The 15,168-nt window shown below is 41.8% G+C and overlaps 2 protein-coding genes across 3 annotated transcripts in view; one reads left to right on the top strand and one right to left on the bottom strand.

Moving 5' to 3' along the window:
• Positions 1–15,168, top strand: part of Prkg1 (protein kinase cGMP-dependent 1) — a 1,110,483-nt gene that overhangs the window by 634,350 nt on the left and 460,965 nt on the right. The window lies entirely within an intron of this gene.
• On the bottom strand, positions 9,950–13,350 carry Cstf2t (cleavage stimulation factor subunit 2 tau variant). The gene has a single exon (XM_075973825.1). It carries the CDS (start codon positions 13,203–13,205, stop codon positions 11,298–11,300), a length of 1,908 nt encoding a protein of 635 aa, XP_075829940.1. The 5' UTR covers positions 13,206–13,350; the 3' UTR covers positions 9,950–11,297.

The raw sequence follows: 15,168 nt of genomic DNA, 5'->3' as shown, positions 1-15,168 counted from the left end.
ACTCATCTATTTTCATGTAAAATTGGGGAAACTTGATATGTATGCAAAATGATACAAATATAAAAAAATATATATGGCTTGGTGTTTGTATATTTGTTCTGTAAAAAGATGCAGTTGCCTTTTTAGGATTGTTTGGTTCAGATTGCAACCTCTCTCTCTCTGTTTCTCTCTGTCTCTCCCTCCCTCCTTTCCCCCCACCCCACACACTCACACCTGTAAGAATTCTGCACCTTGCGGGGTGGTGGTGGCACACGCCTTTAATATCAGCACTTAGGAGGCAGATGCAGACTGATCTTTGTGAGTTTGAGGCCAGCCTGGTCTACAAGAGCTAGTTCCAGGACAGCTCCAAAGCTACAGAGAAACCCTGTCTCGAAACAAAAAAAAAGGAAAGGGAGAAAAAAACTCTGCGCCTGGGGGCTGGAGAGATGGCTTAGAAGTTAAGAGCACTGGCTGCTCTTCCAGAGGTCCTGAGTTCAATTCCCAACAATCACATGGTGGCTCACAACTATCTATACTGAGATCTGGCATCCTCCTCTGGCGTGCAGGCATACATGGAGGCAGAATGTTGTATACATAATAAATAAATCTTAAAAAAAAGAATTCTGCACCTTAAATATAAAATCAGTGGCTATAAGCAAGCAACAAGAAAGTCTCATATGGCTGTAATTTTTAATTCTCTTTTTCCAGTAGTTCATGCCATTTATAATCAGATTAATTTGTGTATAAATACATCCAAAGATAATGCCAGTTACTGGGGGAGAATTGGGTTTCATTCCCTATTTGTGTTCAGACAGACACTCACTTTGTTGGTCAGCCTGGAAAAAAAAAATGTCCTTAATACTTGCAGAATGTAATTGAGAGGAATATTAAGTTCTTTCCTGTGAAGGAGGAAAAAAAGGAGGATTGGGAGTGGGAGGAGGGGGAAGGGGGAAGAAGAAGAAAAAGAGAGCGGTTAAGTTAAAGATGAGGAAGAGGTCTTTTGTTCTCACTGTGAACGTATTTACCATAACAGTTTGTCAGTCTTAGAACACGAAGTTGATTCTGGGAGGAAGAGGTCTAACCTTTTCAGCAGGATCTCAATCCTGCCCTGGAAGTCAGCCATTAGCAAATCTAAAGGGCAGCACACAGGAAGCCTCACCAGCTGTTCTTTGGGGTTCCCCCAAGCAGCTAACCAGGGAAGCCACTGCAGGGCAGTATTGGGGGTCACTTCCACTCCAAAGAGGCAGACTGAATTTAATTCTTACCTTCTATCTGAGCAGACAGAATCCATTTGGGACATTCATATCTCTAATGTTCAAGCGTGGCTGGGATTAGAGTTTCAAATCAATAAACAAAGCAATGTAGCCTTTTTATATTGAATCGGCATCTCTTGGGATGAAGTCCAGGAATTCTTGGTTTTTAGGAACTCACAGCGAATTCTCTATTAGAGTGGTACGTGACTTATTTCTGCTCCAGGTGATAAAAGATCAAGGTTAATGTTTTTTAAGAAAGGAGATCAGTCGGCGTGGTGATTCATGCCTTTAATCCCAGCAAGGCAAAGGCAGGCAGATGTCTGAGTTCTAGGCCAGCTGGAGCTACTGAGAAATGAAGAAGAAAGAAAGAAAGAAGAAGGAGGTGGAGGAGAGGAGATCCAAAGGTTTCATTCTGTTTGTTTGACGTTCTCCAGAGAAGGAGGCTTGCCACAGATAAGTGTCTTATTTCAAGGCAGCAGATTCAAACTTTAGGTGTGTGACCCTGGAGCACCAGAAAGGGCAGAGATAAGTGTCTGTGGGGGCGGAAGCATCCAGGGGTTGGAAGTTTCACACCATCTCGCCAAGGGTCTTAGGATGAGCAGCCATCATCATCTTGGGATATAATGTGCCAGGGTGTCCTGCTTTGCTTTCTATTGCCATGATAAGCACCGTGGCCAAAAGCAGCCTGGGGAGAAGCTCATTTTCTCTTACAGGTTACAGTCCGTCACCGAGAGAAGCAAGGGGGGAACTCACGGCAGGGTCTTGAAGTAGAAAGTCACAACGGGACAGGAAGGACAGGCTTGTTCCCAGGCTTGTTCAGCTGCTTTTCTTATCAGCACAGGTCCACCTGCCTAGGGTTTGTCCTACCTATAGTGGGCTGGGCCATCCTACACTAACCAGCAATCAAAAAAGTCTCACAGATAAAGCCACAGGGCTATGGGATGGAGGCAATTCTTCAACTGAAGTTTCAATTTCCCAGGTATATCAAGTTGACCACCAAGATAAATCAACCCAATGAGGTCTTAAGACACTATCTTGATAAATTCTTGAAACTGGTTATTAATTCTTCTGTTTCATTTCATTTATTTCCTTTTTTTTTTTTTTTTTTGGTTTTTCAAGACAAGGATTCTCTGTGTAACAGCCCTAGCTGTCTTAGAACTAGCTCTGTAGTCTAGGCTGGCTTTGAACTCAGAGATCCACCTGCCTCTGCCTTTCAAGTGCTGGGATTAAAGGCGTGCGCCATCCCCACCCAGCTCTTCTGTCTTATTTTTGGTATGCATTCATTTATACAAAACATTTGTAAATAATAAGAAGTATTTATTAAGCACATGGCATAAACCAGGTATGTTGTTCTTGCTTAGAGACACAAGGGTGAAGACAGAGCGTTGGTATTAAGATCTTCTTCCTGCCTCACTTTCCTCTAAACTTTTTTTTTTTTCCTTTTATTGGTTTTTCGAGACAGGGTTTCACTGTAGTTTTAGAGCCTGTCCTGAAACTAGCTCTTGTAGACCAGGCTGGCCTTGAACTCACAGAGATCCGCTTGCTTCTGCCTCCCCGAGTACTGGGATTAAAGATGTGCGCCACCACCGCCCGGCCCTCCTCTGAACTTGTAACACTAACATTTTACTGCATTTTCAAGTCGATAATCTCTATACCGGAGAGCTTGATTTGCAAGTAGACTTGTTTTGGTTTTTCATGACTTTTTAAACATTGTAGGTTTTAAATTAAGTTCTTGTGTGCTGCCTGTAAACATTATGACAGTGTCGTGTGTGCATGGGATTCTGCTTTGCTCAAGTTCACAGCTCCACCCCGCCACCTTTCTATGTCTGTTTCCCAGTCTTACGGCTCTTCTTTCTCTCCACAAATATTCTCTTCCTGCTTCCATGTCGTATATGTGTGTGCTCACAGTACACAGGATAAGGCAATCATTGGATAAATGTAGAGTCTCGAGCCAGTTTAGAGAGGGATCCACTTGATGTTTTCTAAGTACTCGGGATATCACGTGGTGGTCATCAGGTAACTGCTAGATAAAAAATGAATAAAAGGAGCTAATTGTATCTTTACTTTTTGCTCTCCGTGTGCTACATATTATTTAAGTATCTCTTGGAAATGAGGTGCTTCGTCATTTATCAAGTACATGTTTGAGTAGGTGTTTGGATGCCAGCTTCACCCAACCCCTGGCATCCTTATATCCAAAGAGTCTGGAATGTTCTTGTGAGCGCTCCATCACAAGCCTCCACCCCTGGGAAAGCCTGCCATCAAAATGTTCTACCCACTGAGGGCATAAAAAAAAAAAAAAAAAAAAAAAACACCTCGTGGTTTCCTCTTGTGGTCTCTTCAGTTTCCCCTGGGGCCCAACCAGGGATGCTGTGCTCAGAATAAACCTGGATTTATTCATTCAGTTTGATTGACATATTACATCAGCAGTGGCAGATTCCCCTTAACCAGGATTTAAACTTAACAGTAGGAACTGGCCACCAGTGTTAGTATTGTTGGCAGTGCAATTAGTGATGGAGTTGTTTTTAGTTTGGTGGCCAATCTAGGACTTTTAAACATGATTTCTCTTTATTTTCTTTTATTGTGTGTATACATGTGTATCTGTGTGGAGGTATGTGCTCATGAATACAGACATCTTCAGAGTCCAGACGGGGGTGTCAGGTCGTAAAGAGCTGGAGTTACAGGTAGTTGTAAGATACCTGATGTGAGTGCTATGAACTGGAGTCTCTGCAAGAGTAATATGTGTGTTCTTCAATCACTGAGCCATCTCTCTAGACAGCCCCATCTGTGATTTTTTAACCACTACCTACATGATTTCTAGACAGAAAGTAGCCTCTGTCTTCCTTGTCTGTACTATATACTAAGATAGATACTGGTTGTGTGGGGCAAGTAATTTGTTAATTTCAGACAGGTTGGGCTATCTAGGAACAAGCTATCAATAACTACAGATAGTGCTGCCATTGCAGAAGCACAGAAATATATTATTATATTTAATTTTATTATATAGTGGCATACTTAAAACTGGAAATGTGTCTTCTAAGTAAAAATTTATGGAGAAATACAGTTGTTGAAAGTGAATATTTCCCAAACAGTGAGTGTTTTTACACAAGTCTCCTTATGAAGGTGAACATGACATAAAAATTAATGTTGTTGTTAAAGAAGGTTATGCTCAGTAGCTAGAGAGATGGCTCAGTGGTTAAGCGCATTGGCTGCTCTTTCAGAAGACCAGGGTTCAATTCCCAGCACCCACATGGCAGTTCACAGCTGACTGTAACTCCAGTTCCAGGTGATCTGACACCTTCACACCAATGCACATAAAATAAGGTTAAATAAATTATTTTTAAAAAGGTTATTTTCATTAAAAAAATACTAAAGCTGAAATTCCACTAAATACATAATATCTGGGCTCTAATGTAGTTCAGGATTGTTGTAGCTCTGAGCTACAAGTTTATAAAAACGGCATAAAGATAGGATTTATGTTGCTTTCAAAGTCTTTGCTTGAGACTGTAAATATTTTGTAAAATCTTTTTTCCAATGCATGTGAATTTATAGGACTATTTCCTTAAGTCCCATTTGGAAACATAGTTATGTGCGAACTACAAACCACTAAATGAAGATGAATGGAACCATAATGTTGTATTCTATTTATTCTAAAGACTTACCATATATGTCATTCTACTGTGAAAGCAGGGAGGGGAAACATTGTCACGCTGCTCTCAGCACTCGAGACAGATGCACCCTATAAACATTATAATAAGGACAAACACTTCCCAAAGCTTTGTTATAAGGCTATTAAAGTTTGTCTTGGACAAAGGAAACATACTTTAGAAAATCCACCTTCTAGCGTGTGGATGAAGCTATAGGGGGGAGAAATAAATAAGCCACGCGAGCTCAAGCTAGACAAAACCCCGATGTTATTTCTACTGGTTTGTCCAAAACAAGATTGCAGAAGCTTGGACCATGCTAGGTCAGAGTCAGGTGCCAGAAGGGTTTTCCACATCAGATTGCCGTCACCCTTGTTAACTCTGTGTTACTTTTCTTGTACAGAATACAGCTTTACTACGTAAGTAAAGGGGTACAGAGAGTTGCTAGCTTTGGTCTTCTGTGTTACTGGGTAAATGAAAACATCCTCAAAATAGTAGTCCTTAAAGTACTTTGTTTTCAATTTTATTATTTTATAATTATGTTTTAGGCAGTTTTTGACAAGGAAACTTGGCTATGGTCCCTGGAGATTTTATTAAAATGTAAATTCTGACTCAGCAGGTTTGGGGTGCGACACAAGAGTCTTCATTTCTAACAGGCTCCCAGGTGATACCCACACTGCCGGTTCAAGGACCGCTTTAATTAGGGAGAGATTAAAGTATATCCAGTTTGCTTGAGCAGTTAACCCCAGGGAGAGCCGGAGGGAGGAGGACCAGAAAGGTGACAAGCTGCTGTCTTTGTAAAGTGATCCCCGTGGAGATGGAGGGCTGATGATTAGCAGCACCAAGCCTAAGATTTCCTGAGGATGTTTTCCTTTCATTATCTGAAAAATTCCTGAGAAAACTGACATGACACAATTTGTCAAACCTTCAAAGTTCCTTTCAGTTGAAGTGAGGAATGAATGGATTAAAAGATTTGAATACTTAGCCAAATATGTTTAAAGCAATTTTTGGTTTTGAGACAGGGCCATACTGTGTAGACCAGGATGGCTTGGTTCACTGATCCATCTATCTGCCTGCCACTGCCTCGTGAGTGCTAGGATTAAAGGCCTGTGCTATCATGCTCTGCTAACATATTTAAAAAGTTATCTTTCCCCTGCAGAATTTAGCATTTATTTTTAATATAATTTTATAAAATCTTTCTCATGTATTCAATCGTTTTCATAGAAATAACCTTTTATACTTATGGCAGTTTATACCGATATCATATTAATATTATATAATAAATAGCAGCACAAGCAGGGTGTTAACTTACAATAAAACACAACTGATGTGATACACACATACACATATAATTTCAAATCATTCAACGGTTTTAAATAGTTATGTATTTTTGCAACATACTTTACATACACATTGTTTACCTAAACGTTGGCCGTTATGTTTACCTAAATCTGTTTATGATTATACACATACAGACAACGTTTTTCTCCAGACAGGTTTCTCTGGATAGCCCTGAATATCCTGGAATTTCCTCAGTAGATCAGGCTAACCTTGAACCCAGAGATCCACCTGCCTAAATCTCCTGAATGCTGGGATTAAATTAGCATGCACCGCTAGTCTGGTTTCACATCTGTATATTATAATAATAAATAAAATGAATAGAAGTTTGGGGCCAAACACGGTTGCCATAACTATAACACAAGAATAATAATTAGTACTTCACTAATGGCAGTCATCAAATTTCATGTGCATAAATCAATATGCTCTGAAAAAGAACACAGCTCAATCCTATTAAATATTTAAGTGGTGTTCAGAGAGGGTAACTACCCTTGACTAATCAGAAAGAAGGGTGGGCAACAAGGTGGCTCGCTGGACAAAGGTACTTGCCACCAAGACTACCTGCCTAAATTCAATCTCTGGGTTCCACATGGTAGAAGAGAAACAACTCCCACAGGTCGTCCTGTGACTTCTATGTTTACTTACAAACACACACACACACACACACACAAACATACACACACAAATATATTGTGACAAAAAGCAAACAAAGACAGGAAATAAAAATAACAAGGAAATGGAAAGGGGGAAAGACCATTTAAATGTATTTTGTTAGGACTTCAGTGAAGTGTAGGAAACACAACACAAATAAACATTAATTTTTTTAAAAAGAAGTTGTAGGTATTTGGGGTAAATATTTACTAAAAGTGCAAAAAGTTTATGAGAACAATATGTATAATTGGCCAGGCATTGTGGGAATCTCTTTGGCCAACATAGAAAACTATATTAACAGTTCGTGGTCTTTCACTGTTTTGGCTAGCTGAGCTATTTGGTTGGCTTTTACGTTGAGTACACTGAAGAGACCACTTGCTAAACATATTGTCTTATTTCATCCCGGTCAAATTAGACACTGATGACACCAATGGACAGGAGAGCCATGTGTTTACACACAACAGTTCAGTTGACAGTATTATAGGGATCGACTGGTAGTCTTCTAACTGCACAAATCAAAGAAGAGGTGGAGTCTGTGGCAGAACTGGAGAAACATAGACATTAAAAATAAGTTTTGAAAAAGCTGAGCTAGTCAAACAAAACCTGCATGCAGGCAGAATCCCTTGGCTGGCCGGCCACCAAGTCAATAGTTCTTGCCTGAAGGTATTAAAGACAACATGTTGGCAGTAAACAGTGACAATCCTAGAAGCTCCAGCAGTGTATTTCCTCTGTTGCTGATGGGATGAGGCAGACAACTTTCCCTCACCACTACATAAAGATGAAGTCATTTTAGGAGTAGCCTCAAAGGAAAGAGTAGATTCTAATAGGCAATTGATTATGGTTCATTCTGCCAGTATTTTTGGTCATGCTGTATGCTATTATAGTGATCCAACGCGTGAGGAAGTGTGATTCTTAGGATATCCAGTATTTTTTATGAATGTTAATGCTTTATGCAAAGCCAATAAAGTCCCATTACATTAACTCAACTGTGCTATTTTTTAAATTGACACACATTTCAAATGCTATTACAGCTAATGCTTAAGACAAAGGGAATTGAAAACTGAGTTACTGCAAATTAATTTTTTTCTGAGGATGATTAATTTGGAACCTTTTCATTAAAGTCCACAAGAAACATGTAAGTGGATTCTGAAAATCAGCACAAGTCGCTGCATCTTAACTGCAGGCGGTTGGCAGTTAAGATGAGGTGGGTGAAAAATGGTTCATACATTTTTGCAGAATTACTGCAGAATATTTTTTCATGGAACGACAGAATTCTGATTTAAAACAATTAAGTAAGAGAGACACAATGGTTTGGAGGAAACTGTTTTCACTTCTCTTTGCCTGTAAGATTATCCATTCCATTTCCAATGCTGACAGATCATTAATTTAGTGGATTTAAAAAAAAATCAACTCTTTTTAAACAAACTGTTCATTCTAAATGTCTATAAATACTATGCATACTGAATCACACAAAATTATTTAGTCAAAGATTTAGTGTATTTACCTTAAATCAGGTCAGTTATAAAGTAGTACTTTCCTATATGTATCTGGTAGCTGAGTACTCTCATCATAGTATTTAGTAAATACCTGGTGTGTTTCTTTTACTTTTTGATAGTGTGACCTTGTCTCAAAAAGAATTTCAAGCAAGAAAAACTTTTGTTTGAATACATAAACACACATAAAACCATTAAAAGGTCTTATTATTATATCTAAACTATATAAGCATATATATACATTATATATCATATAATTGTAAATACTTATATAATTATATATGTATTATACAAATATATAAGCATATGTATACATTAATACTATGTACATAAATAGTACTTATTATTGATATATAGCTTTACTAATATTAATAAAATATGAACAGTTTCCTCAATATAAATCTCCTTGGTTGTATTCTTGAAAATACCCCATGAGAAACATACTTCAACCAGAGAAATCCAAGCAGACATCTTAGTGAGAAGGCTCAGGATGTGTCTGCCTGTAATTGTCCAAGACCCGACACACCTAGGAGATAAGGTTCTGCAGGATTTCTCAGTGTCCCGTCATAGTATGGAAAAGCAGGCTTTGCAAGCTAATACACATTTTAAAAAATGCTTTTCCAGCAAGATGGTGGTGGCGCACGCCTTTAATCCCAGCACTCGGGAGGCAGAGGCAGGCAGATCTCTGAGTTCGAGGACAGCCTCCTGGTCTACAAGAGCTAGTGCCAGGACAGGCTCCAAAACTACAGAGAAACGTTGTCTTGGAAAAACCAGAAAAAAACAAAAAACAAAAGGAAAGCTTTCCCACCAAAATTCCAGCCATCTATACAATTTCACTTAGATCCACATCAGTGTATACCTTATAACCAAAATTAGAACCCTGGAAAATCCATTTGCTTATCAGTCATCAGTAATGGGGAAGGAAAGGCTGTTGGGAAGGTACTACTGAAATTCAATCTTCAGATAAAGCATGTACTACCTGAGAATGAGAAACCCTAAAGAAATGAAAGTGGCCCAAGATGGCCGCAAACTCCTTATTCTCCTGCCTCCACCTCTCTTTGGAGATTACAGGCACGTTCTTCTAATTTGTATCTTAATACAAATAGTGTTATAGTTCATTTGTTTTGAGATCAATATCAGTCCCTTGGGGATAAACTTGTTCTTAATGAAAAGATTTTTTTCCACTAAAACTGAATGTTTTGCCCATCTTTTCATGTTAACTATAGCACATACAAGAACAAGTCACTTCTCATGTCCCCTATTTGCTGTTTATTATAAGTAGTACAAGTTGGGGGCTGTGGATAGAGAAAAACAAATGCTGTCGCTGCTTAAGAAACTTGAAAGGTGTTCATGGAACACAGTATTCAAAGAGAGACACCAATTATATCTATCGTGGGCAGGATCACCTGGATGCCGCTGCTGATCACAAGAGTGGCATAGTCGTCCCAGTATTCCAGCTGTTGAATCACATATACAATTAAAGGGATAATTAAAAGATTTCCACCAATTTCCTTATTTTGCTTTTTTCATTATATGTATATATCCCTTAAAGGAGGTACTTCCCAATGTATTAAAAGAAATTAAACATACAAAATACCTTAATTATACAACCTTTTTATTTATGCTTCATTAAACAGTGCACAGATTTTCTTATAACAAAGACTAGTCAATGAGAAGTTTGGAGCTAGGAACTATAATTTCTTTTTTTTTTTCTTGGCAGGAACTATAATTTCAAAAGAAACAAGCAATTGCAATCAGCCAGAACTAGCACAAAGATACAAACACTAATCCACTCCAGCACAGGGCAGACAGAGGAAACACAGGAAGCTTAACACTAGCACAAAACAACTAAACTGTAGGAATACAGCCTAGGGATGAAAACTTTGTACACTTAAAATGCAAGAACCTTTGCAAGGGGAAAACCCCTTGTGTCAGCTCTCTCCCTAAGGCTACTGTTCCTCTGAGGACGGGTGTTTATTAACCTACAGAGGAAGGTCACTTGGTCATGCGGGAGCTTGTGCTTCTTTCATCAACTATGACACGTCTAGGTGCCACATGCTCAAAGCAAAAGCTAAGATTGTAGCTCTAAAGGAAATATAAACTCCACATTCCTTATTTTAAAATGTATCTTGTAGGAATGTATATGACCAAATGGCCTTTATGTAAGAATTAAAATAGTAAGTTAACTGAGCAGAGTTGCCATGTACTTGGGCCTCAGTTCTAGTAAGATGACAGGAACGTAGTTTACGGAAGGCATCAGACTGTAAGACAAGTCAAAATGTCAAGCCTAAGATTTCTAACTTCCTGCCAAGTATAGTAAAAGTATCGAAAGAGCCAGAAAAATGAAGCATCTTGAGTTTTCTGGTAAGAGCTTTTAAAAAACAGTTCCGTTGTCACAATTTTTACCATAGACTGTTACCTCTAACATTTCAAAATAATTCAAAATAACTAAAACATTGACCTTAACACCGTACTCTACTGCCTTCAAAACAGAATTAGTATTTTGGTTTACCAAAGTGTATCTTCACATTTTGACATTCAGTTCAATATACAACCAAACGTCTTTAAACGTCTTAGTGCATCAATACTGTAACAGGCCACTTTCAGTGTTTATGTAGTTCTCAGCTTATTCAGTATTTATAAAATGTAGCCCAGAGTGCAGACACGTTACTATTACTGCACCCCCTTATCTGGTGTGATGTCCTTTTCAGGTTCCTAGTGGAATAACAGTGACAAAGTGAACAGGCCCACTCCCTCCACCCCCACCCTCAATCAAAAGGAAAACAGGAAGTGCAAAGACTAGAAATTGACTAACCAGGGAGAGGGAAACCTCCTATCATTCCAGTATGGCAACTCAGAAGATAGCATCCTGTAACCCTTTCAGGCCACACAATACTGAAAACACTGAAGGAATAACTAAGGACTTCCTAATCAGAAACCTTTCAAGAAGCACCAGTGGACTTCTGGATTTGCTCCTTTAAGATCAAGATACTCTGCCTTTGCTCAGGAGGCAGCATGGCAATCTGGTCTGCAGTCAGCTGAAGAACCTGCATGATCAAAGCTGCTTTTTCCTGATCTTGTGGTGTTACCTGGCTCTGCCCAGGGCTAAAACTGCTAGGCTGGCCTCCACCTTGCTTACTCGCTCCCTGCATCCCTCCTCCTTGCATGCCAGCTCCCTGCATCCCTCCTCCTTGCATGCCAGCTCCCTGCATCCCTCCTTGCATGCCTGCTGCCTGCATTCCTCCTCCTTGCATGCCCGCTCCCTGCATCCCTGCTCCTTGTATACCCGCTCCCTGCATCCCACCTCCAGGATTTCCCACTCCTGCAATGTTTGGAACCTGTCTAGGTCCCTGAGGGCCACCTGCCCCCATACTAATAGGGCCAGGCCCCTGGATTCCACCAGTCATCGGGCCTCTGGAGCTAGGGCCAGGGCCCCTCATCTCTAGTCCTCTTGCATCCATGCCTCTTGCTTCCATCCCTCTGGTTTCCATCGCGCAGGTCTCCATTCTTCTCTCCATTCCTCGTGGTTCCAGGACCTCAGTTTCCATGGGCCGAGTCTCCATCCCTCGAGCCTCTCTGGCCCCTCTACCATCCATAGGTAGACCTCTTTGATCTATCATGGGACCTCTGGGCTCTCCGATGAGCATTCTAGGATCGGCTGCTAATGGTCCTCCTCTCATATCATGCGAGGAAGGGCCTCGGTTGTCATGGCCATGATGCATGGGGGGCCCCTGGTGGGGTGGACCCATATAACCTCTGGGTTCCACTACTTCTCCAGTAACTGACAGCAAAGTCCCCCCGCGTGGGTCATTTGGAGCATCTCCCAGCAGTCCTCGGGGAGGTATGCCAGCAGAAGGCATGGGTCCACGAGGTATTGGAGGTCTCGGATCTGACATCTGCATCTGTCCTCGCTCTAAGGGCACGGGACCAACCACTGGCATGCCCACTTGTGGCTGCATTGCTCCTCCTGGAGTTAAGGACCCAGGTCCAGGTCCAGAAACCGCGGCTGGTATTGGTCCCGGAGCTGGAATTCCTCCCTGTATAGAAGTCTGCATCAGAGGAGGAATGTCCTTCACAGGTCTTCTTGGCAAATGCTGAGGCTGAGGGGCTGGAGGATTCTGTTGGTTCAGCATCACATTAGGTCCCGGGCAGAGTCCAGGGGCAGTGGCAGGGCCGGGGCCAGGGCCTGGACCGCCAGGGCCTGGACCACCAGGGACAGGCCCAGGACCAGGCTGAGATTTGCCTGGGATTAGTGGGGTGACGTGTATCTTACGATGCAAGATTTTCAGTGCGATCTCTGGATCCATGATTCGCATCACCACCTGGGCCTGCAGCAGGGCGTACGCCAGCTGTGGGTTCTGAAGCAGCATGTTTCGAGCTTCCTGGTGACTGTTCTGGACGCACAATTTCATCTGCTTCATCAGCTCGAACATCTGCTCGGGGGGCAGGCTGGCGACTGCTCTAGTAATCGATTCTGGGGCATCTTCTGGATCAATAGGGTCCCCGTAGGGAGAGTCAATGATGGGCGCTGCCGGGCCCAGGCTCTTTAACTCCTCCTTGTTCTTTTCGCTGGCAGCATTGTCCACCCGAAGCGCCCGCCCACTAAATTCTCGCCCGTTGAGGTTCCGCATGGCACTAAGCGCAGTCTCCTGGTCTTGGTACTCGCAGAAGCCATACCCCTTGGGCTTTCCTGTCTCTCTATCGTACACGAGACGGAAACTGACAACTGAACCAACCTCCGAGAAAATGTCCTTCAGCTGCTCCTCCGTCGCCTCGTACGGAATATTCCCCACGAACACCGAACGCAGTGAGCGATCCATGGCTGGGTCTCTCACCGCCAAACTCGACATGATTTCGGCCGAGCATGCAACGGAGGCCAAATTCGTCCAAGAGTCGTCCTTCGGCGAACCACACTTCCGCTGTGTAACGGAAGCAGTTGTCAAACTCCGGGCAGAAACCTTTCCGCTATAAGTCCATAGTTCCGCTAGGCCGCCGAAACTGCTTCGTAAGACCGGACTAATTTGCCTAACGCCTTCCGCCTCCGGTCGCGCGCTCTTCTGTTTGTGCCTGGTTACAGGCAGCGTGTTTCCTTTCCGTGATTCTATTGGTCGAATTTCTCTAGCGTCCCGCCCCCCTCTTCCTGCCGTCACCGGATGCATTAGAACTGACCACATTAAAAATGGCCGACCGAACTTCACTGTGGTAACAGGTAGCGTCAGCGTTGGCCTTTCCGGTCCACAGGGGCGGTTTTCTTTGCGTTCCACGAGCGGGAAACCGCCAAACGACAGCTGATTTAAAGTTTGATGTTTTAGTTTCTGATGCATGTTTGGTATAGAATATTTGAAATATTTAAAATTATATTCCGGATCATGAGATTAAAAAGTATTAATATTTGTCCCTTAAAATTAAAACACCTTAAGAAACATTTTTTTTTAATTAGTTTTATTTTATGTGGATTGGTGTGAAGGAATCAGGTCCCCAGAAACTGGAGTTACAGACAGTTGTTACCTGTCATGTGGGTGCTGGGAATTGAACCCAGGTCCTCTGGAAGAACAACCAGTGCTCTTAACTGCTGAGCTATCTCTCCAGCCCCTAAGAAAGAAGAAACATTTTTTTTAAAAAAAAAAAAAATTAATGCCGGAAAGACAAACTAAAGCGCTGATAACTGCCGTCCCGCCCCCACGTTATTGCTTATTGAAACTGTTAATGCTTTTAAGTTTTTCTCCGCGCACAGGGAGGTGGTCATTCTTCTCAATTCTTACTAATATTAATCAACTTTAATGCTAAATTGGAATCAACTAAAAAGTATGGCTGCAGATTATGTGTTAATCGGATTTATTTAACTTTTATTTTACACACTTAGGTAGTTGTGGCCTTTTTAAAAAAAATTTTCTTTAATTTTGAATCATAGTCTCTCTTTGATATGCAGTCCGTGTAGTCCTGGCTGTCCTGGAGTTTATTTTTGAGGATCAGGCTGGCCCCAGACCCACACAGATCCGCTTGCCACCTTCCTCTACCTCCTGGAGAGTGCTGGAATTAAAGCAGGCTCCACTGCCAATCAGCCTGAGCGGTTTGGTTTTGGTGGTGGTGGTGGATTTTGGGGGGTTTTTGTCTTTTTGGTTTTCCAGACTGGGTTTCTCAACTGGGTTTCTCTGTGTAACCAAACCGTCCTGTCAGGGAGCTCACTCTGTGGACCAGGCTGACCTTGAGCTCACAGAGATCCCAGCCTGCGTCGTGCACCTGCCCCGCAGCCTACTTTGTTATATTCAGATATCATTTTTTTCAATAAATCAAGACATTGCAGGGCGGTGGTGGCACACGCCTTTAATCCCCGCATGGGAAGGCAGAAGCAGGCCTGGTCTACAAGAGCTAGTTCCAGGACAGGCTCCAAAGCTACCGAGAAACCCTGTCTTGAAAACAAAAACAAAAACAAAAAAACAACCAAACAAACAAACAAAATATATCAAGTGTACAAAAAAAAAAAAAAACCTAGGGTTTTTGTTTGTTTGGTTTGTTTGTTTGTTTGTTTTGTCTTGACACAGAACTCTTCCTTAGCCCAGGTTGGCCTGGAATTCACTGTGTATGTAGTTCAAACTGTTCTCAAATTCGAGGTCCTTCTGTATGCCCCTGTATGCTGGGCTTTATGGCAAGCCCTGCAAGCCTTGTTCTTACCTGCCAGATTTTAAAAAGAACAACACATCAATCAAACAAAACATCTGAGGCCTATGGGATTGTCCTTCACTTTTTCACTGTTAAAGACTGTCAGATTATAGCCAGGTTTTAGTGGCACACACCTTTAATTCCAGCACTCTG

The sequence above is a fragment of the Microtus pennsylvanicus genome, chromosome 5 (genome assembly GCF_037038515.1).
Source record: "Microtus pennsylvanicus isolate mMicPen1 chromosome 5, mMicPen1.hap1, whole genome shotgun sequence".
In the NCBI taxonomy this organism is placed as follows: Eukaryota; Metazoa; Chordata; class Mammalia; order Rodentia; family Cricetidae; genus Microtus; species Microtus pennsylvanicus.
This window is presented reverse-complemented; position numbering and strand designations above follow the sequence as displayed.

Excerpts from the sequence above, each read along its gene's own strand:
- Cstf2t (XM_075973825.1), bottom strand. The coding sequence starts at position 13,205 with ATGTCGAGTTTGGCGGTGAGAGACCCAGCCATGGATCGCTCACTGCGT.